Source organism: Macrotis lagotis, chromosome 8 (assembly GCF_037893015.1).
Source record: "Macrotis lagotis isolate mMagLag1 chromosome 8, bilby.v1.9.chrom.fasta, whole genome shotgun sequence".
NCBI lineage: Eukaryota > Metazoa > Chordata > Mammalia > Peramelemorphia > Peramelidae > Macrotis > Macrotis lagotis.
Genome location: NC_133665.1, coordinates 183417405 through 183439681, shown reverse-complemented (window position 1 = coordinate 183439681; position 22277 = coordinate 183417405). Strand labels below are relative to the sequence as shown.

At 44.8% G+C, this 22277-nt stretch overlaps 1 protein-coding gene across 2 annotated transcripts in view; it reads left to right on the top strand.

Moving 5' to 3' along the window:
- OXSR1 (oxidative stress responsive kinase 1) overlaps positions 1–22277 on the top strand; it is a 94492-nt gene that overhangs the window by 58567 nt on the left and 13648 nt on the right. For both annotated transcript variants that reach the window (XM_074199126.1, XM_074199125.1), the window contains exons 7-13: positions 2721–2822; positions 7964–8097; positions 10216–10264; positions 11878–11943; positions 17375–17497; positions 18688–18723; positions 19908–20069. In XM_074199126.1, coding sequence (XP_074055227.1) covers positions 2721–2822; positions 7964–8097; positions 10216–10264; positions 11878–11943; positions 17375–17497; positions 18688–18723; positions 19908–20069 — 672 coding nt within the window. The remainder of the gene's footprint in view (positions 1–2720; positions 2823–7963; positions 8098–10215; positions 10265–11877; positions 11944–17374; positions 17498–18687; positions 18724–19907; positions 20070–22277) is intronic.

Sequence of the window (22277 nt, the reverse complement as noted above, 5' to 3'; positions counted from 1 at the left end):
ATGCACAGAGAGAAGTCTAGTAGGGAAACTGAGGCAGGAGAGAGCTCAGAGGTCTCTGGAGTCCAGTTTCAACTTGACTGGAATTCTTTATGTAGCATCCATTCCCAAGAATGTCCTGAAGCCTTTGTTCACAGACTTCTTCCCTCCCACCCCCCAAATCAGCCAATTCCACTGAAAATGACCCTTCTTTACTCCCAGTCTTGATGATCGGTCTCTCTACAGCCACAAGGCAATGCTGCTGGCTCCTCAGGGGCTGCCCTTCCATTACAGTGGAGCCTTCTAAACACTTAATGACAGCTCCGCTAGGTCTTCTCCAAGAGAAATATCTCCAGTTTTTCAGGTGATCTCATGTGGCCTCCAAAGACCTTTAGTGACCTTTCCAAAAATGAATCAGCCAGAGAGGAGCAGAGTTCTTCAGTTGAGGCCCAACAAGGCTAGAGGACAGTCTCCTAAGAAGCAGCCTGATGGGGTGGGAAGGACCAGATTGGGAGTTCATATCCTCACTCTGCCATTTATCATCTTTTTTGTAAAATTTTTATTTGATTTTCCTTTTACAAAGGTTTGGTTGATGTCTTTTGATTTTTATGTCACATTCATTTCCCAATCTAGTACTTCTCTCTCCTCTCTCCAGTGAGCCATCCCTTAAAATAAATTAAAAAAAAAGAAAGAACAAAAATTTCAGCAAAATTAACCCACACATGAACTAAGTCTAACAGTATGTTTAGAATTCTACTTCCGTAGGTCCTCAGCTTTGAGAGGAGGTATATTCTGAAATATCTTTGAGGTGATTAAAAAAAAAGAAATGAGAATCAATCAATTAATCAATATTTATTATCCACCTACTATATACCAGTCACTGTGCCAAGAGCTGTGCTAAGAGCTGGGGACACAAAGAGAGGCAAAAAGACAATCCCTACCCTCAAATAAATTGCAGTCTAAAGGGGGAAGACAGCAAACAAGTTCTGTACCAGAGGGAAGGCACCAGAATTAAGAGGGATTGAGAAAGATTTTCTATAGAAGATGAGATTTTAACTGGGACTTAAAGGAAGCCTGCAGTCAGAGGAGAGGAAGGAAAACATTCCAGGCATGGGGGATGGCTAGAGGAAACATCCAGAGCCAAGAGATGGAAGCTCTTGTCTTTGAACTAAACCGGAAGCCAGTACCACTGGATCTAAGAGTATGCACTGAAGAGTAAGATGGAAGAAGACTGGAAGATAGGCAGGGCTGCACTAAGAAAGGCTTTGAATGCCAGGCAACCGTTTTGGATTTGTTGTTGGAAGCAACAGAATTTCTTGAATAGGGGAGTGATGTGACAGACCTGTGCTTTTGAGTGGCTAGATGGAAGATGGATAGGAGAGGGAGAGACAGACAGACAGACACTGGAGGCAGGCAGACCCCCCTCTCGCCCAAGCCATTATTGCAGTAGTCCAGGGGGAGGTGGGGCCCATGACAGGGGAAAGAAGAGAATGTGTTTGAGAGATGCTGCAGAGGTGAAATAGGGGGACTTTGACTTAGATCGGGGGAGATGAGAGAGAGGGAGGAGGCTAGGAGAAGAGGCAAAGGTGAGGAGCCTGTGCATTCCAGGCAGGAGGGATGGCCTGGTCAAAGTTGTGACATTGGGAGATGTTTTGTGGGAGGCTGATAAAAGGCCCGCTTGGTTGGAATAACGAGTACAGGATGAGCAATATCGAAGTGGGATTGGAGAGAGAGAACCCATACTATGAGGTATGAAATCTGAACTACCTGAGGAAGCAGAGGTTAAAGCTTCCTACTGACTTGATTTATTAAAAACATGCTTGCCAATTGTGAAACAAATCGGGATCAGAGCTCCTCAGCTTGGCACTGGACCCTGAATACAGGGGGAGGCATGATGATGTATTAAAAGAAAACAATTAACAGAATTCAAAGCAGGATACAAGATTAGGTCATCTACTGTCTAATGGAAGAAAAGATTAGGGACTTTCCAAGTTGGGAGGAGGATAGTTAACAATGGTAGCCCACTCCCCCCAAGGGTCTGTGCTGAGTCAGAGAAACGAGAAAATCATATCTGACCAATGTGGGGCCAGTTTTCACATTAGACTCAGATGTGTAATCCTGAGAAATTGCTTCAGCTTTTGTATCAGACTGGGTATCTGGTGGCACCACCCAGGTCCTTTATTTTGGGGGGGTAGTCTAAACAACAGGTGGTGAGATGCAAACAATGCAATAAAGTTTTCTCACAGTTCCCTTAGTAGAATGTTCTTACAAGACAGACATTGGACTAGATCCATAAGAGAACTGAGCTAGCCCCAGAATTGAGTCACAAGATGGAGTTGGGGTGATTCACCCAATTCGCACAATACCAGTTTGTTTTATCCAGGACACAAGAGGGAGCCCCTGGAACTTATGTAGTTGGGAAGTGAAATGGGCAGATCTCTGTTTAAGGAAAATCACTTTGGCAGATAGAATGGGATGGGAAACGGCTGGAAGCAGAAGGCCAGTTAGGAAGCCATTGCAGTGATCCAGGGGAGACATGAGTAAGGGGTCGTTTATGAGAAATGTCACAGAGGAAAAAACATCAGGGTTTAGCATATGGTTGTCATGAGGGAGTGTCCTGATGATGATGAGGAAGCCTGGAAGTCTAGAAGGATGGAGAGGGCAAAATAGGGAAGTTTGGAAGGAGGATGAAGTTATAGCTTCTAAGATTCCTTCCAGTGACTTTCTCCTCTTCTTATTTTTAGGTCCGTGGTTATGACTTCAAGGCTGACATCTGGAGTTTTGGAATTACTGCCATTGAGCTAGCCACAGGGGCCGCTCCCTATCACAAGTATCCGCCCATGAAGGTGAGACCCCTTTCTTTGGAGCCCTAGCCGTTCTTAAGAACCATAGGAACAGGGAGAACCCCAGTGCCCAGCCTCCTACCCAGCTAGCCGAGAGCGACCTCGAGGTCTGAGTCAGCCTTGGGTCAGCTCACATCTGAGGCATTGCTCATCTGAAGTGATTCACCCTCACTGACCCGAATCTGTGGCCTTGGTTGGAAGGCTGGGTTCCATCTGGAGCCCAGGCCCTGTTGCTCCTCAGGGCTGTGGGCCTTTTGGTTTGGGTCTTGAGGCTGCCCTTTGCCTTAATGGCCCCGTGAGGGATGGTTGTTTGCCACAGGTTCCAGCTCGCTTCCAGCCCTCCACAGTGATGTCATTTCATTGCATGTGGTGGAAAATATGGTCCCTGCCCTTGAGAACCTTACAAAGAGGGTGGTTTTAAAGCCAGTGAACCAGTTAACAAGCCTATGGATACGAACAAATAATGGAATTATACTTCAGTGAAGATGACTAGAGGGCCAGTTAGGTGGTGCACCAGCCCTGGGATCAGGAGGACCCGAGTTCAAATCCAGACACTCACTCTGTGTCCCTGGGCAAGTCATTTAACCCTGATTGCCTGGAGGGGGTGGGGTGGAATGGGGGGGGGGGTGACCAGGAAAATGCCATTTACTGGAGAACAAGCATCTGATCCATTGCTGTTGCACCTGGGAATTAGTCTGACCAATCTACACTTGGAACTTTGTCTAGATGGCCATTAGCCTGGGCCCCCAGTTCAGTTGGGTCTCCCTGCTTCAGCATCCCGCAGCAGCCGGAGGGTTGGGTCTGCAATCAGGAAGGCCCAAGTTCAAATCCTTATTGAGCATAAAATAGAGGATTACAAAGTAAACCAATTCTGTCAAAATAGAGCTTCCCCGAAGAGTTAACAAGCAAAAGGACCACGTTCCTCCTCTGGGAACATTTTGGGATATGTTTTAGCTACAAGCTGTGGCAGTAATAACAGGCCTCTCTCTTGACTTCACTTTTGTCCGTTTTTTTGAAAATGTACCAGCCCTGTTCCCAAAGAAATTTGCTTTATATAAACCAGGCCATGAGACTGAAGAGTATTCATGCTCTTTATAGAGCATCAGACAACGAAATAAAGAATTCTCTTTACATATTTTGCTTTTTAAAAATAGCTTTAACACAGTGGAGGCCAAAGCACTGGTTGCCATACTCTGGTTCCAAGACTGTCTCATTAAACTGATGCAATAGCAAGGCCCACCTCCTTCCTAGGTTTTAACTGCAAAGGTTTTAGTGGGCTTAAAGCTCATACAGAGTTAGGAGGACAGCTCATTTTAAAAAGACATTAAAAACTTAGGGTTGGGTTGGGTGATTTTTTTAAAATTCATTGATGGAGAGGTTTTCCAGTGAGAAATGGCTCTGTCCATATAGATTATCCTCAGCTTAGAATCTTAGAAACAAGGCCCCCCAAGGCAGAGACAGGAGGCAGCAGTTCTGCTTTTCACCTGGCTGCATCCTCCCCCTTTGCCCGCCTAATTTATGACTTCAGACCAGAAGAGAGGAACCAGCCAGACTTTCCCCCATCCTCCTGCCTTTGATCTCCTCTTGTTCCTGGCCTTTGAAGGAGGGCTGCCAGAGGCTTGGGAAGTGACTCCCTTCTGGGCCAGCACCAAGAGCCTCCCACCTCCTTCTGCCACCTGATTTTCCAACCCAACCTCTTGTCTTTGGCTGCTCCTGACTCTTGAGGGAAGAGGAAGAGTATAGCCAGTGGAATGAAGGACTTTTTCTCCTGTTGTGCTGGTCCTCCATCCATCTCCTGCTGCACCCGTCCCTGTTTTTAATAATGTTTATCCTTGGAAGAAGACCATGACATCAGGGAGGTGATGCCATGACAAGCACATGAATTGTATTTGAGTCAGGGGGACTAGGCTAAGTCTCCAGCCTCACTTTCTCCTCGAGCCATCTGGGTCCAGTGACCAGATAGGAATCTGGATGGCCCTGGATGTAAGGCAACCAGGGTTAAGTAACTTGCCCAAGGTCAACACAGCTAGTTAGTGTGTCTGAGGATGGATTTGAACTCCGGTCCTTCTGACTCTTAAGGCCAATGCTCTATCCACTGTGCCACATAGCTGCCCACTCCCTACTTTTATTCTCCAGTCTTTGGAGAAATGAAGAATAGTGAAGCAGGGCTTCCCATCAGCCCATCTGCCCAGAAGCCCATGGGCTTCACTTCTCTTCAGCCACATCTTCAGAGAAGTGACCCTTTCCACTCAATGACCATTAGCAAGCTTAGTCACACCCTACTTATTCCAAGGTTTCTGAGCCCCTGTAGATCACCATCCAAATTCCATTGTCCCTCTCCAATTCCTCATTCCCATTCTCCCAACCCTCCCATAGCAAAGATCCAATCAGATCCTACCCAGCCTTTCCACTGTACCCTCTGGAATGCTTATTTCATGAGTAACAAACTTCCTTTCATTTTAAATCTTCTCCTCTCCCACTTCTTCCATTTTCTATTTGGAAACCTGACTTTCCCTGATGACACAGCCTCTTTGGCCACCCTGTCCAGTCTCGCAGCACCTTTATTCATTCTTCTTGGCTCACAGGTCAAGTTGGGCGAGATGGAGCACTCCCCATTGCCACTTGAATGTTCTCCCACTTGTCTCTGTCACTCAGTAGCCTCTCCTTCGAAATTCATGCGGTTCATCTCTTAGGAATGATTCTCTCTAGACCTTCAGGTTCCTCTCTTTCCTCATTGAGGATGGTATCCTGGTTCACATTTGGCTCCTCTCCTCAGACTTGCAGATTTAGTGGACATATTGACCCTCCCTCAAACACATTCACATTCTTCCTTTATCTGCCCCTCAGCAACACCCCCCCCCCCCAGGCCCTCAAGCTCCCACCCTCTGGTGTCCTCCTGGACTCTCACCCTTGAGGCCATGTCTTGAACCTGCCCCTTTCCTCCTCTGATTCTTCTTCCCTCTCCTCCAAGACCAGATCCCTTCCCCTACCATTTCCCACCAGGATTGTTGCAGTAGCTATAGCTGTTAGTGGGTCTGCTGCCTTGATCCCTCCTCCACTCAGCCACTAAAATTTGAGTGTGATCTAGCCACCCTACCCCAACTTAATAAATCCAAGGGGCTCCCAGGATCAAATACAAAATACTTTTTGTCCTTTGAAGCCCTTTGGAAACTGACCCTTCCTCCTTTTCCAGTCTTCTTTCACTTTGCTTTTGGGCACATACCCTTCCTTCATCACCCCCCCGACCTCTTGGTTCTATCTCGGCTCTGATCATCTTCTCATTGACTTCCCTCCCAGCTTCTACAGGGCACCTGATGCCCCTTCCCTCTTGTCGTAATTTCTTATTTAATCTATATGTATGTGGCTTGTCTATACATATGTATTTGTTTGCTGGTGTCTCCATTAGATTGGAAGCTACTGTGGTCAGGGATTATGTGCAGTCTCTTTGGCACAATAGGTACCTGGCCCTAGTAGGTGCTTAAAGCGTTTACTGGCTGAATGAATACGCACCCCCCCCCCCCCCACTTGGACTACTGACTTCCCTTGGACCCTGAACCTGGGGAATAGTAGTCTCTCTCTAGGCTGCTTCCAACTTAATCTCTTCAGACATCACTGAGGGGGGAAATCATTATGAAGAAAGAACCCTCCTGGCCTTGGTTCAGTGGCTTCACTCCCATGGGCAAGGCTCCTCCCCAACTGCTGCCTACAAGACGTTGAGCTGATGTCTCAGGCAAGGCCAGCCAGGTGGAACAGCCCAGGAGCCTGGGGAATAGGAGACTGTGTCCAGCTCAGTGTCCACAAAGAGGGGTGGTTTATTCAGTGGAAATGACAGTAAAGAAGAGGCCTGACTGTTGGCTTTGCTGACCATCAGCAGAGCATCTGGGACCTTTGTGGGAAGTCTCCTGGTACTCTGGTGCTAATTCTCAACCTTCCCCTTGGGAACAGGAGCTCCTGGGGAGCAGATGCCTTCTTTTCTGTTGGCATCTTTAGTGCTTAGCACAGGCCTTCAGGATGCCCTGAAAACTGCTTTATTCATTCATTCTTCCCAGAGACTTGTCTGGAGGCACTACAAGGTTCAGTGACAAGCCAGACTTTACAAAGAACTTGAACCCATGTCTTTGTGTCTCCAAGATAACTCTTCCTCTTATGCTCCCTGCTGCCTCCTAGGGGTGGCATTAAGGATTATATTGTCCAGAGACTGGAACTGGAACATCTCAGCACCCTGCCCTTTGCCCTGGTCACTGCACAACTAGAGGAATGTGTCCAGTTCTGGACATCGCCAACACTGACAAGCTAATATGCATTCGTTGAAGAAGACTGGTCAACAAAGGAACTGGATATGTTGAGATTCAAAATTCAATTTGAAGCCTTCTCTAGGCTTCAAATAGTTGAAAAGTTGTCCTGGAAAAAGGGGCTTACCTATATTTTGTTTGGCACCAGCAAACCTGGGACTTGTGGTTATAGATTTTCAGGAAGATAAATTTTGTCCCAATGTCAGGAATTTTTTAAGAAGACCTTGGAGTTCCCTATAATCAAAGACCTCCACTTGAAAGGTCAAATGACAATCTCTGGAATAAATTAAAAATAAGAAATGACTCAATATTTATTCTCCTTCCTTCTGGGAGGCCTACAAAGATGTTGAAAAATGTTCAAGTTTGGTGGCATTGTGGACTTGTCAGATCTTTGTTTAGCCAGGATTGGCCTTTCCTGGTAAAATCCCTTCTCTTGTGATTTTGCTGTGCCAGCTCAACAGATGACAGCATACCTCACCTTACCTTGCCACCCCTACCCTATCCTTAGAGCCCTCCTGTGTCACTATTGTGAAGATGACCTAGGCCCCCAGAGCCTCTTTCCAGGTTTAGGCTTTTCCTTCCCCAGACTCCAGGTACCATACTTCTCTTGGTGCCACAGGTAGCACCCCCATTGGGAATTAGCAATTTTCAGGATTGGGGAAAGGGGGCTGGTCTTGATGGACTGGCAGAAAAACCCACTATTACTGGTTGGGAGACTTTATTCAGAATTCCACAAAAATGACTTCCAAAAGAACCTGGGGAAATCGGTCCATTTGCCATTGGTGACTATGCTATCTCTTACTCAAAATTTGTTGATCCTCCAGAAGTTTATAATGGATTAAATTCTTTCAGGTATTAATGCTGACATTGCAGAATGATCCTCCTTCTTTGGAAACTGGTGTTCAAGATAAAGAAATGCTAAAGAAATATGGAAAATCATTTAGGAAAATGATTTCATTGTGCCTTCAAAAAGATCCTGAGAAAAGGTAAAATAAGGACCAGAAAATTTTCTCATGTAATACTTAAATTTTTGAAGGTTATTCCTGAAGCTCAATCTCTCTCTCTCTCTCTCTCTCTCTCTCTCTCTCTCTCTCTCACACACACACACAGATACATCCATGCACATGCACATAGACACACACACACACACACACACACACACATGCCCACAGATTTGGGGCATATCTTTTTGTGCCCAGCACATTGTTCCCCTCTGCCCATCCTTCCTCTGGTACCTCATTCTGTCAGGTTGCTGACCCTGGGTATTCTCAAGACGAACACACAAGGGTGGCTTCTGCAGCTCAAGAAGCTCTGAGCCAGACCGAACAGGTGCTGGAGGCCTTTTGTCCAAGAACCAGCACAATAGCAAAGTCAGCTGCTCCCCCCAACCCCTCCCCGGGGATTCTCAAAGACTGTTGCCCTTGACTTTATTATAGGAGGACTGTGACTGTTAGTGGAGGCAGTATATGGACTAAGGAGATAACCCTGTGGAACCTCAGAGACTGACCTGACCATCTCTTTAGCATTGGAGGGGCATATGCCCCGAGTTGCCCAGTCTCTAAAGGTGAACATAGTCATCATCTGGTACACATAGCAACATAACTTGGTTTGGGACATGAGCTTCAAAACCATTGGATGCAATGAGTTCTGTGTAATTAATTTATCAAGGCTTCTTCCCTTCTCTCCCTTCTGATCCTTCTGGGGTTCAGTTGGGTCCTTGAAGCCTGTGAGAATCCCTTGTGTGGCCAGGTTTCAGAAGGGGTGGCAGCTGATGGAGGATGGGCGCAGTGGGCGGTCTGGGCTTGGGCCTGCATTGGTAAGGGTGGCAGGTGCAGATGAAAAGAAATCCGTACTCCAGAGGCACATTGAGCACTTGTAGGTACTTGCTAACATTTTAACTGATGACAATAATTTCACTAACTGTGGAGGCCAGATGAAGTGAGCATCGCCAGAGTCTTTCTTCTTCCCTTGCAACTGTGAGAACTTAAACTTGGCAGCATAACCTGGACATGTGTGTCCCTGGGCCATATGTCCTCCAGCGCAGTATCATTCCCACATGTGGCAGAGAGGCCTATGTCTGTTAGTGTTCTCTAGTTAAAATTCCTTGAGGTTGATTTTTGTCTTAAACCTGTCAGCTCAGTGACTTTGTTGCCCCACCCCCACCCCAGTACTTGTCCTTCCCTCCCAAAAGTAGCCATGATAATAATAATAATGGTGGTAGTAGTAGTAGTAGTAGTAGTAGTAGTAGTAGTAGTAGCAGTAGTAGTAGCTGCTGCTGCTGCAGCAGCAGCAGCAGTAGCTAGTATTTATGTAGCGCTTTAAGGTTTGCAAGGTGCTTTCTGGATGTTAACTCATTTGATCCTCACGATGGCCCCAGGACAAATTACAGATGAGGAAACTGAGACAGACCGAGGTTATGTGACTTGCCCAGGATCACATGGCTAGGAAATAAGCATCTGAGGTCAAATTTGAACTCAGGTATTGGTGACTTCTGGTTCAGCTCTCTCCTTACTATGCCATCTAACTCTAACAACAAATATTTACCATTGTTTGGCAAACATTTGTTAATACTAATCAGTAATACTGGGGTTCTTTTATATTAATTATCTTGGTTCTTAGTGAAGTAAAATATTTAGTGTTTAGTCACCAGAAAGATCAAAAATAGCTTTGGGGAAAAAGGGCAGCAGGCAGTGAATTGACTTGGGCCTCAGTGACCCCCAAAAAGGAAAGTAGAATTTGGCTCAAATCATTCCTCCTTAACAGAAGAGACCCATTTGTTCTTGCTGCATGTTAGGGAGCAACACCCCCTGCCCCTTCCCACCCAAGGCACAACCTGAGGTTCCCAAAAGTTTGATTCAAAGGGAGGGATTGTTTTTGACTGGGCAGCACCTGGATTGGGCATGGGGAGAGTGACCACATAGAGGTCCAGAGAAGAGCACTCTGCTCCCCTCTGCCTCTGTGTCCTTCATTCAGCTTTCTTCCTGGGGTGGGTGGGGGGAGCAGAAGGGCCTCAACTGACCTTTCTTGGGACCCAAGTGACCCTTTTCTTTTGGCTGCAGAATGGGAATTTACTTAAAAAATTTAACCTTTCGTCTTGTTTTTAGACCAACGGCAGCTGAACTGTTAAGACACAAATTTTTCCAGAAAGCAAAGGTAGGAAAAACTGGCTCTTGACCGTGAGTGTGTGTAGCCCTCATTTAGTTGGGTGGGTTTTAGGTTTTTTGGAGATTTTTGTGGACCTATTTTATTTTTACATTGAGAGTGCTCCATTCTCAAATGTGTCCATCCCTGTAAGCCAGACCTCAGAACAGCAAATTTTAGAATGAGGGGGAACTATCCAGCCACAAGAAGCAACGCACGCCCCCCCCACCAATCCAAGCCTATATTTATAGAATATTGAGGGTTTGTTTTTTTTTTGTCGAATTGATCCTCAAGCCTCTTTAGGTGCCAACCCCACTCTTGGCCCTCCACCTGGCTCCCAGAGTGCTTCAGTTCTGCCTTTGAGGAGTTTGCATTTTAATGATTGCAACAACATGCTCATGGGCCTATGGGAACCAACACTGCAGAAGAGGAGGGGAGCAGTCATGAGGATCTCAGTAGTACTCCTCTGTAAAATGCGGGGGGATTATGGCGCCCACCTCACAACAATCAAATGAGAGAACAGGGTTAGGTGCTTTGCAAACCTTAAAGTCCTGTATGATGCTGGTGTCGCCCTTCTCCTCATTCCCATCCCTACCATTGTCACCAGTAGCATTAATATTAAGACTAGTTAGCGGAACTGTGTCATGGCCCTACTTGCATGGTTGTGATTCCTTCCAGCTTGTACGTGAGTGGCAGCCAAGAAGGTCGGGAGGGAGGAACTTTTCTGTGAAGTTGAGGCCTCCAAGGGATGAGCAGAAACAGGAGAGGCAAGGAGCCTATGGGTTAAAGGCAATGGAAAGTTGAACTCGTTGATGGAAAAGGAGGAGAGTGAGTGTGGAGCAGTGGTCAGAAACTGAGTAAACCAGTGTGGGCAACAGTGAGGATAAAGAATGGGGAGCAAAGGGAAGGCGTGAAGGGGAGTATTTGTGAGGGTGATGGTGAGGTTCAAAATCCTACCTCCAGAACTGGAAGGAACCTCAGAAACCAAGTCCATCCTCCTCACACTTACAGTTGGGAAAAATGAGACCCAGAAAGGATCAAGTCACGAGGAGTTATAAGGGTTGAGGCTCTCTCCACTGGACCAGCTTGCTTCCTGGGACACATATCTCCTAAAACATGCTGAGTTTGGATTTTTCTCATTGGTGGAAATGGCTGCATCAATTAGATTGCCAATCCTTTGGATTATTGGCATCTACTTTGTACTTCTCTTCTTTCATGCCCTATCTTTCCCCTTCCTCACTCCAACTCCCAGGAGAATGTAAGTTCCTTGGGGGCACGAACTGATTGTCTTTCATTAACCCAACACTAATGAAGACCCCTGAACATAGTGGGAACTTGATAAATGTTGTTGACGTGAAAAGTGAATTTGTGATTCCCTGAACTTTTCTTGGGTGATGGTATACCACATAAGCATCATCTTAGCATGATGGGTTTCTACCTGTGTAGGACCCAAGATGAGTCCATCAATCTCTAATAATTAGTAGGAAGGAAAAACTGAAAGTTCTCTCACACTTTGCTCTAATAATGCAAAATGTTTTAAGGACAACTTCCTGATTCGGTGACAAGGAAGGTTTTTTTTTTTATAAAAATAAGAGTTATGAAAATCCTCTCTTTTCCCCTTCTAGAATAAAGAATTTCTCCAAGAAAAAATGCTTCAGAGAGCACCAACCATTACTGAAAGAGCTAAAAAGGTAATCATACCCTTTCCTTGCTCCACACATGCTTTATCACTTTGAAAATAGCTTGGAATGTATGGACCTGGACAATTCTCTCTGGCAATGGCGAGTCATTTTGTACATTTATTTCTCGCAGTCTGTGGATGGATATGATTTCCTCCTTGTGAGCTTCATGTTAAAAAGAGTCTTCTAACCTCAACCCAGAACACTGCTTGGGAGCATGGTGTGTCTTCTCCCATGCTTCTCCAGTTAGCAGCTTGTGGTGACGGGACCTGGAAGAATCCCTTCCACATGGCTGCTCAGTAGAAAGGGTCTAAGCCTAAGCTTGGGTTCAGGGTGTGGTTTTGAGGGCCCAATGAAGCAAGGCTTCCCTGCACATCACTCTCCCTTTTTGACGAACTTCCAGAACCCATCGAGAGAGCAAGGAACAGAAAATCTCTGTTCAGAGTTCTAATTTCTGTGCTCCAACTAGGCAGTGCCGCACAGTGAATAGCACAGGGGAGCTGAAGTCCAAAAGCTTTGTGGCATCAGGAATGCCCCTTAACCCTCCCCAAGCCTCCATCTTCTTATCTGTAAAACCACCTGCCCAGCTTCCTTCCTAGGTCTGTTGCTGGGAGGAAAGGCTCTGATACAGATTTTTAATGGAATTTTTCCCATAAGAAAAAACATTGTTTGGTTGCAGGCCCAGCAATGGACTGGGAAGCAGAACATGGGGACTCTTGGGAGTCTGACTGGGCTGGCAGAGAACAGGAGCGGGAGGAGGTTGTTATGTGATCTGGGCAGAAGGTGTCTGCAGTGGCATAAGAAGTGGGTCAGAAGGCTGCGGGATGAGGATCTCCTGGCATTATCATAGACTCAGTCTTTGGTTAGTTGCAAAGGCCGATAGTTCTGATCCTCAGACAGTCCATGTAAGATGAGCTGACCCTGAAGAGAGAGTCCCCCCCCAGCCCAGACTGTGGCTTTGTAGCATCAGTCCTCCTTCCAAACTGTGTTGTGGAGACCAGACCAGCAGGACCTGAATTATGCCTTTATGAAAACCCAAGAATTGGGGAACCTCGACTGATCATCCAAAGATGGGCTCTGAGAGATTCTGACTGACATGGGATCTCCTGAGTTTTGCTGAATTCCCTCTTTGAAGCCTTATCGTGGTCTCGAGGCAACTGGTTTTACAGAATCTCAAACTGTGAAAGTAGTCCAACTCTTTCAGTTGATTTCTCAAATACATCTGACTCTTCATGACCTATTTAGAGTTTTCTTGACAGTGGTACTGGAGGAGTTTGCCACTCCCTTCTCCAGCTCATTTTATAGAAGAGGAAACTGAGGCAAACAGGGTGAAGTGACTTTCCCAGGGTCACATAGCAGAGAAGTGTCTAAGGTTAGACTTGAACTCAGGAAGAGGGGTCTTTCTGACCATCACTACATAGTAGGCACTTCATGAATGTTTATGGATTGATCTCATAGTGTATAACTGACTCAAGTGTTGTAGCCTCTCAAGATTTTTCAATCCTATGTTAGATTTTCCTCATACCTTTGGGAATTTGCACCCTTGTCCAAGTAATTGATAAATCTATTAACCCTGGGATTAGTCCAGATCTTAGGAGCACTCCTCTGTTCTCTTCTTTCCCAGTTAAGTTTAAATTATTAATTGCTGTTCTTAGGGTATGATTGTTCAGTTCCAGTGTCTACCTCACTTAGCATGTCTCCACCCACATTTTTCTATAAAATGTGAGAAATTCTGTCAAATGTTTTGCTAATATCTAATAAATTCCCACCTTTAGTGTTTCTGTGTTGTACTGGTTGAGTGACCTTATCCAAAAAAAAGAAGAGCTGAAGTTTCTCTGGCCCAGTCTATTCTGGATGAAATCAGGTTGGCTCTTGGTGGCCCCTGCATCCTTTTTCCTTTAAGAATTTTGCCAATAATTCAAAAATTTAACTCACTAGCCTATAGCTTACAGATTGCCTCATGGTCCATTTCTTGAAAATTAGGGTAGTATCAAGCTTCTAGAGCCCTTCCAAACCTCTCCAGTTCTCCTACTGATGAAGGGGAGCAGTCATGCGTACGGTATCCAAAGATGGAGTTCCCTTGGGCCTCAAGCACGGCAGCAGCAGGAGCTGCTGCTTCTACATTGTTTGGAAGGCTTGGGAGACTTTTTTAATCCACTGGTCTCCACCTGATCCTCCTAACAATTCTGTCAGGATATATCCAGGTGGAAGTTGTTGTCATCTAGATGGTAGATCTGGGCTTGCAGAGGCTTATTTGGGACTTGGCTATGGTCCGGAAATTCACCCAGGACAGCAAAGCTTCAAGAAGCTTGGAATGTTCCAAGCCAACAGGATGATGGGCAGGACTCTTTTTGTCTATTCAAATTTGAGATACTTAGCATGAGGGTGAAGAGAGTCTGCTTGGAGGGGACACATCCGGCATCAGAAGCCAAGGTGCCCAGAACAGTGCGACTCTGGGGCTGAATTCTAAGGAAGAAGAGACCTGAGCCAGCAGGCTTTTGGGGAAGAAGGCATTGTTGCAATCTCAGACTCTTCACTTCTCTAAAGGATTTGTTCTTAAGCATCAGTATTTTTCTGCCCTTGTTACTTGGAGGTAAAATATGGATTGATAACAGTTGTTGTTAATGGCCCCCTTCATCTTTACAGCTCCCTGAAGTATAGGTAGGTACCACAGGGATTATTGAAAAAGCAAAAGTTGGGGTGGCTAGGTGGTGCAGTGGATAGAGCACTGGCCCTGGAGTCAGGAGTACCTGAGTTCAAATCCGGCCTCAGACACTTAATAATTACCTAGCTGTGTGGCCTTGGGCAAGCCACTTAACCCCACTGCCTTGCAAAAAAAAAAAGACAATGCAAAAGTAGAAATGAGGTAGCTGAAGCTCAGAGAAATTAAAACACTTTCCTGTGATCACAGCTAGAAAATCTTCTTGGCAGGATTCAAACTCAGGTCTCTCTTGTCTCCAAGTCCAGTGTTCTTTCCATTATACCATTTTATCTCTTAAGGATTCCAAAGAAATAAAAGTATGAACCCTTCAGACAAAAATGAAAAATTGAAGAGTTCAGGTAAGCTGTTTGCTGGAAATGGTGAATAAGAAATGGAGAAATGGAGTGAAAGACAGGTCATTCTTAATAAGATAGGCCATTCTCTCAAAATCTATAGAATATAGCAAAAGCACTAATCAAAGGAAAATATCTAAATGTTTATATCAATAAAATAGAAAAAGAGCAGATCAGTGAATTAGGTATGCAATTTTCAAAAAAAAAAAACTAGAAAAAGAACAAATTAGAAATCCCCCATTAAACACTAAATTGGAAATCTTAAACATAAAGATGAGATTAATAAAATTGAAGTGACAATGAATTGTCAATTAATTGACAATTGCTAGGCCTGCAGCCAAACAATTACTTGTCAATAATTGGCAATAATTAATTGAAAAAAATTGAAAGAAAGCCATTGAATTAATAAATAGAAAAGTAGGAGCTGTTTTTTTAGAAAAAATGATAAAATAGATAAACCATTGTTTAATGATTTTAAAAAGAAAAAAATCACTAGTGTTAGAAATGAAGTTATCATTAATAAAGATGAAATCAAAGTAATTATAAAGAATTATTTGCCCAGATCTGTGTCAATAAAATGAACAATTTAAAATGAAATGGAAGGACATTTACAAAAAAATAAACTACCTAGAGTAACAGAAAGCAGAAATAGTAAAACCTATCTTAGAGGGGAAGCTAGGTGGTGCAGTGGATAGAGCACTAACCCTGGAGTCAGGAGGACCTGAGTTCAAATTTGACCTCACTTAAATAATTATCTAGCTGTGTGACCTTGGACAAGTCACTTAACCCCACTGCCTTGCAAAAAAAAGCAGAAGAAAAAACATCGGAAGCATGTGAATTTACAAACATTTAAAGATTCACTGACTTCAATATTAAAGAAATTATTTGAAATATGACATGATGATATACTTGGAAAATCCTAAAGATTCAATTCAGTTATTAGAAACAATTTTAGCAAAGTTGCTGAATATAAAATAAACTCACATAAATAAGCATTTCTGTATATCCTGCCCTCAGGAGCTTACAGTATAATGGGGGAACCATATGCAAACAAATATATTCAAGCAAATTATCCACAGTTAGCTACAGATAGGAAATAAAGGGAATGTTGGTGACAAAGATTTCTTGTATAAAAGAGATTTTGCCTGGGACTTGAAGCTGTAGGTAGAAATGAAGAGAGAGGGCAACCAGGTAAATGCCCAGAGCCAGGAGATGGAGTATCTTGTTATTGGAGAAGCCGAGAGGCCAGGATCATGGGATCAAAGGGAACATGTTGGGGAGTAAGATGCAAGAAGACTGGAAAGGTAGGAGGGGCCTTTGAGGGCATTTTATATTTGATTCTCAAGGGAGAGGATGCCACTCCAGTTTATTGAGCAGGGAAGGGAGTGATGGTGGCACAATCAAACTTTTAGGAAAATCACCTCCAGGCTGAAGGGAGCTGGGATTGGACTGGGAGAAACATGAGTCAGGCAGTCCTATTGAGTCAGACTGCAGGCTATTACAGTAGTCCAGGCATTAGAAATATAATATATATTCCGTGAGATAAATATAAGTTTAATTATTGAAAATTTCAAGCAATTATAACCATTCTCCAATTATTACATTTTTTATAAAATGACAGTAGTCTTGGAAATCAGCTTGTTTGTACCAAAATAAGTGACAGTGAGTAATTTGGCACACCACAGTGCTTTTAACTGGGACATTAAAAATTGCTATCGGTTAAGCACTTCTGATTCAAATACCTCAGTGACAGAGCTCATCTGCATCATGAGCCCCCAGTAACTGGTAGGAGGCAGTTGGCGTCCTGCTCACGGAGGCTCCCTTTGCACTGGCTCAATTTGGCCTTCATCTGTGCTCGCCGAGTCATTCAAGAAAGATTTGCATCGATGATACCACGGTTGGTGTTGGAACAAACTGAACGTGTTGGTTTTACTTTAGTAGACTTAGTCTTGCACTTCATTGTCCTTTTTCAGATGAGTGACTGTATTAAGTGCAGGAGCCATAGTCAGAAACATTTCGTAATTGGGGTCTGTTACTTTATTCTCCCTTTCCCCATCTTCCCTGGCGATGCCAAGGTCTTCCTCTCCCCATGGTGGGAGACAAATACCTGAGGATGAGACCTTGCCTCATGGATGGTCCCTGCCCAGGCCTCTACTCAGAGCAGCACTTCTGGCTTGATAATGAACCTAGCTTCTGAGAACCCCAAGGTCCCTGTCATAGCATGAGAAAACCACACAGGAAGACTTTGGTGGAGGCAGGGAAAATAACTACCTAAAGAATGTATCAAGTTAGGAAAAGGAATTGGTTGGATTTTGTCCTCTCCTGGAGAGGACACTTCAGTAAATGTTCAACAATAACAGAATAAATGTCTTATTTTTCTGCTGAGCAGGTTCGGAGAGTGCCAGGCTCCAGTGGCCGGCTTCACAAAACGGAAGACGGTGGCTGGGAGTGGAGCGATGATGAATTTGATGAAGAAAGTGAGGAAGGGAAGGCGGCCATTTCACAGCTCAGGGTAACCAGACACCATCTTTGGGTCTCACAGATGTGGCGTCTCAGCTAAAGAATACCACTTTGAGAATGAGATGATGTATTTTGCTTTCTTATACAACTTCACAGTTTAAAATGGGGTGCAAGTATTATTTTTTAAATAATATTTAAATTTTTTTCCCAATTACATGTAAAAACAATTTTTAACATTCATTTAGGGGCAACTAGGTAGACCACTGGCTCTGAAGTCAGGAGGACCTTAGTTCAAATCTGGCCTCATACCCTTAACAGTTGCCTAGCTGTGTGACCTTGGGCAAGTCCCCAATGCCTTAAGTTTAAAAAAATTCATTTAAAAATATTTTTGAGTTTCAAATTCTCTCCCAACTCCCTCTCTCTTAGATGGTAAGCAATTTGGTATAGGTTATATGTGCAATCCTGCAAAACCTATTTCCATCTTAGTCATCTTATGAAAGAAAAGACAGATCAAAAGAAAGGGCAAAAAGAAGGAAGGTGAAAATGGAGTGCGCTGATCTGCCTCCAGACTCCATGAGTTCTTTGAGGTGGAGAGCACTTTTGTTGAGGCCTTTCAGAATTGTCTTCCATCATTGTATTACTGAGAAGAGCAAAGTCTTTTCCTAGTTGATCACTCCGTAGTGTCGCTGTTACTGCGCGGGTATCTTGAGGAAATTATTTCTTAGTCAGTAATAGAATCAGAATTTTGGTTCATAATGTTCACTTAATAATGACCTAGCCGTGTGGCCTTGGGCAAGCCACTTAACCCCATTGCCTTGCAAAAAAAAAAAAGATAAAATTGACTGGCCTTGGCAAACAGTGGATATGATGACAGTGAAAAGATGAAAATACATAATATTTAAAATTGGGTTAGTCCAGCTGTTGAAGTACAATGTTGCTCATTTAGGCTGTTATTGAATGCTATCCCAGAAGGAGCAAATGGTGCCTACGTTTGTGCTGGGAGAGTCATGTCAGCCAGCACAGATCTTTCCTCAAGTGATCGCTTCATTTGGGCCATGGGTCCTCTCGATGTTTGATACCTAACTCAACATTACAAGTCTTTATCTTTCTGTTTCCAATATTGACAGCTTCAAAATGGAGCTGGTTTCTGTATTTTAAGGTGGTAATTTGGGTCTGGAGATAGATGATTTACTTTGTTCTTCCTTTTGAGATAAAGTTTTTTTTTTTCTCTCTCTCTCTTAGTCTCCTCGAGTAAAGGAACCATTAACGAATTCCGAGGTAAGTTGGCTTGGTCAAACTTGACCCTTCAAGACATCATATTCCAATTATGTGTTTTGCCATGTTGTCCAAATTGGTTTTGTGCTTTAAAGGGGGCACCAGTGAGGTGCTACTGTAGAAGCCTGTTCTGAATTAGGATGGTCACCCTTGAAATTGAAGCTTAAGCAAGAAAATGCATCTCTTGTCTCAGAGTGTCTCTGGGGTCTCTTGCTGATGCAGGGTCAGAACTCTGACCCTCTGACTGCCCATGCTGGGGAGTTTCACCAGCACCAGACTAAGGAGCTGTTTTGCCTCTTGCCTTGGTGACTCCAGCCTCCTAATCAGTGCTCTGTTGTGTTTGGTGACTATGCTTCTGTGCAGTTCACTTAGGGATGGAGGCCGTGTCACCCCAACTGTCCCGTCTTCATTTCAGGATCTTGGCACAGAAATTGGGCTTCCAGGCTCCTCTCTCTGTCTGATGGGACATTATCCCTTTTAAAAATATCACTAGGGGCAGCTAGGTGGTGCAGTGGATAGAGCACTGGCCCTGGAGTCAGGAGTACCTGAGTTCAAATGTGGCCTCAGACACTTATAATGACGTAGCTGTGTGGCCTTGGGCAAGTCACTTAAACCCATTGCCTTGCAAAAAAAACACAACTAAAAAAAATCACTGTCTCTGTTCCCACATTGCTTTATTTCACTATAATAAATCTGTGTAATTAGAATCAATACTGCTTGGAATGAGATCTAAACATCTCATCATGTTGGCAAGCTAGGCTCTAATCATGTTGTTCTGAACCTCCTCCTCCTTGCTGTTCATCTTCCTAGCCCCTGTTTGGTTCTGCCCTCTGTACTGTATCTATCACCATGCCAGACTCACTGAGGGAGAGGTGAGGTGGCTTCTGAGTCAGGGCAGGAGGCGAGGTGGGCCTGGGGGCCAAACTGCCTCCACCATTGAGGAAAACTAGGGTGGAGCAGCCTAATAAAGAGAATGGAGTGGCTCGAACACCTTTGAACTCCTATTTTAGAAACATGTGTATTTCTTTGGGGTGATGGGAGGTGGGGGTGGCCAAGCAGTGCCTTCACCTTCCTTGGGTCTTCCAGGCAGAGGCAGAATATCACCCTGCAGCTGATCCCCTTTCTGAAGCTCTCAGATTTCTGTAGACTCTGCACTGAAGCCCTGTGCCCACGTTTCTATGTTACAGCTCTTTCCTCCATCTGATCCCATGGGTACTTTACTCCAAATTCCAGGACCGTCTCCTGCTCAACTACCTCAACCAGCTGGACAGACTCCTGCCCAGTCAACTCACATCACTGTCCCTCCATCTGTGCAAGCACCCGCAGCTCCAGCCGGGGGAGCAGGGAAGGTAAAGATGAGCACTGTTTGTTTGGGGGAACCTTTTTAGGCAGAGGGGATTCTCCTCTGGGAGTACTAGCCAAATGCAGAAGGAACTACCAGGTGGGCTCACCTTGAGGAGAGAAGGCTAGGGGAAAAGGTAGCAAGCCTTGGCAGGGTTGGAGAGATGAGCATCTTTACATTGTTGCTCCAAGTAGTGATGCGGTGGGGCAGGTTTGGGCTGACTTTGTACCACCCCCAGCTGGGCAGCCTCTGCACTGAGGTGATGAAGTTCCTTCTCCCTGAAAAAGTCCATCCTGATGCAAGGTCAGACCAGGTGACTCTGGGCTTTATTCCAAAATAAAAGGGGTCTCTGAAGGGTTTGGGGAACATTATGACATTGAGAGTGGTATGGAAGAGGGATGTTTTTGTGGAAAGATCGTAGAATTTGGAATCAGAGAATCCCAGCTGGGCACCTTCCTGCCTTTGTGACAGTGGGCAAGTCCTTGACCCGGGGGTCCGTGTGAAAGGAACTATCCCAGTTCCTGAGCTTGGAATGAATTTGTTTCCTACTCCTGATTCTGAGCCCCCTGTTCCTTGACACCTTCTTGTCCTAATCAGCGGCTGCTTAGGAAGCCCGGAGAGAGCTACATCACTCCTCCTGGAAGGCATTCATGCTGCTTCTGGAGCCTGACTCAGGAGAATCGAGTGGAATTTTTACTTTTTGAAAGTTACATTGACCAAAATGAGCCCCATGCCCCCCAAAGTGGCATCTTGTTTCCTTTGATGGGTTTATAAAACAAAGTTTCTTTTTTTTCCAATTACATATAAAGATCATTTGTAGTATTCATTTTGTGTAAGATTTTGAGTTCCACATTTTTCTCTTTCCCCATCTTAATGAGTAATCTGATTTAAAATATTTCCATATTAGTCATGTTATAGAAGAAGAATCAGAACCAAAAGGGGGGGGGGAGCATAAAACAAATTTTAAAAAGTGAAAATAGTCTCCATAGTTCCTTCTCTGGATGTGGATGGCATTTTGCATCACAAGTCTTTAGCATTGTCTTTGATCACTGAACCACCATGAGGAGCTGTAGCCGTCCTGGTGAATCCATCTCCCATCATTGCTGCTGCTCTAACCAAGATGCTTCTGAGAAGGGGGATTTGTCACAGAGCTCAAGACATGAGGATGCTTGCAGAGGCCAGGGCCCAGCCATGAGGCCTGCAATGGGAGAGCAGGAATGAGAGGAAGGACATCTTGGCAGAGAGCTGAGCTGCCAGGCCATCCCAGGAGGCCTCCTAAGCCGACCATCTGGCTGCTCCCTGGTGCTGAGAGCAAGAACAGATAGGTGAGAGACTGTCCAGGGCCTGCCTGCAGCTTCACAAAACGTGTGGAGGCAGGCCTCCCAATTTAGAGTTTTCTCATGTCAGCATAGGAACCGAGCCTCGGGGAGGGATGTGCAAGAGCAAGACAGTGACAGAGGTGAGGAAATCTGAGGACATCTGGATCATCTTTGAAACAGCAGCTCCCTTTCTGGTGGACAAGATGCAGATGGAGTTGATGGAGTAGAAGCAACCCTAGAAATAATGTTCCTAGGAGCCTCGGTGTGATTCTGGAAGGAACTTTAGAAGGTCCCAGACCAGCCTCTCTCCCTTTGTTGATGAGAACCCTGATGTCTCAAGGTGGGGATGTGACCTTTCAGGGAACTCAAGGGCCATGCTGGCCTCTGTTATATTGAAAGACCAGACAGCCCTACCCAACATGGGCTGGAATTACAGCCACCATTCACAACTCCATGAAAACTTGAACCTGCTTTGTTGCCTGCTGCTCACCTTCCTGGGCACCCAGCTGACTCAGGGGAGATGTCTGGGTGTCCCAGCAGAGACCCAGTGTGCACTCCCAAACCCACTCAGATTTTTCAATTTCAAACAACACCAAGAGCAAAACTGCCATCCTAGATTTTTTCTTTTTTTTTAACTTCTTAAAATATTTTATCTTTTCCTCAATTACATGTAAAAACAATTTTTGGCATCTAAAATTTTCAAATTTTGAGTTCCAAATTCTCTCCTTCCTGCCCCAATCCCTAAGAGCAATCTGATACAGGTTATCTATGTGCAATCCTGTAGAACATTTCCATCTGTCATTTTGTGGAAGAAAACTCAAATCAATGTGAAGTGAAACAAGTTGCATTCTTTGGTCTGTACTAAGATTCCATCGGTTCTTTCTCTGGAGGCGGCC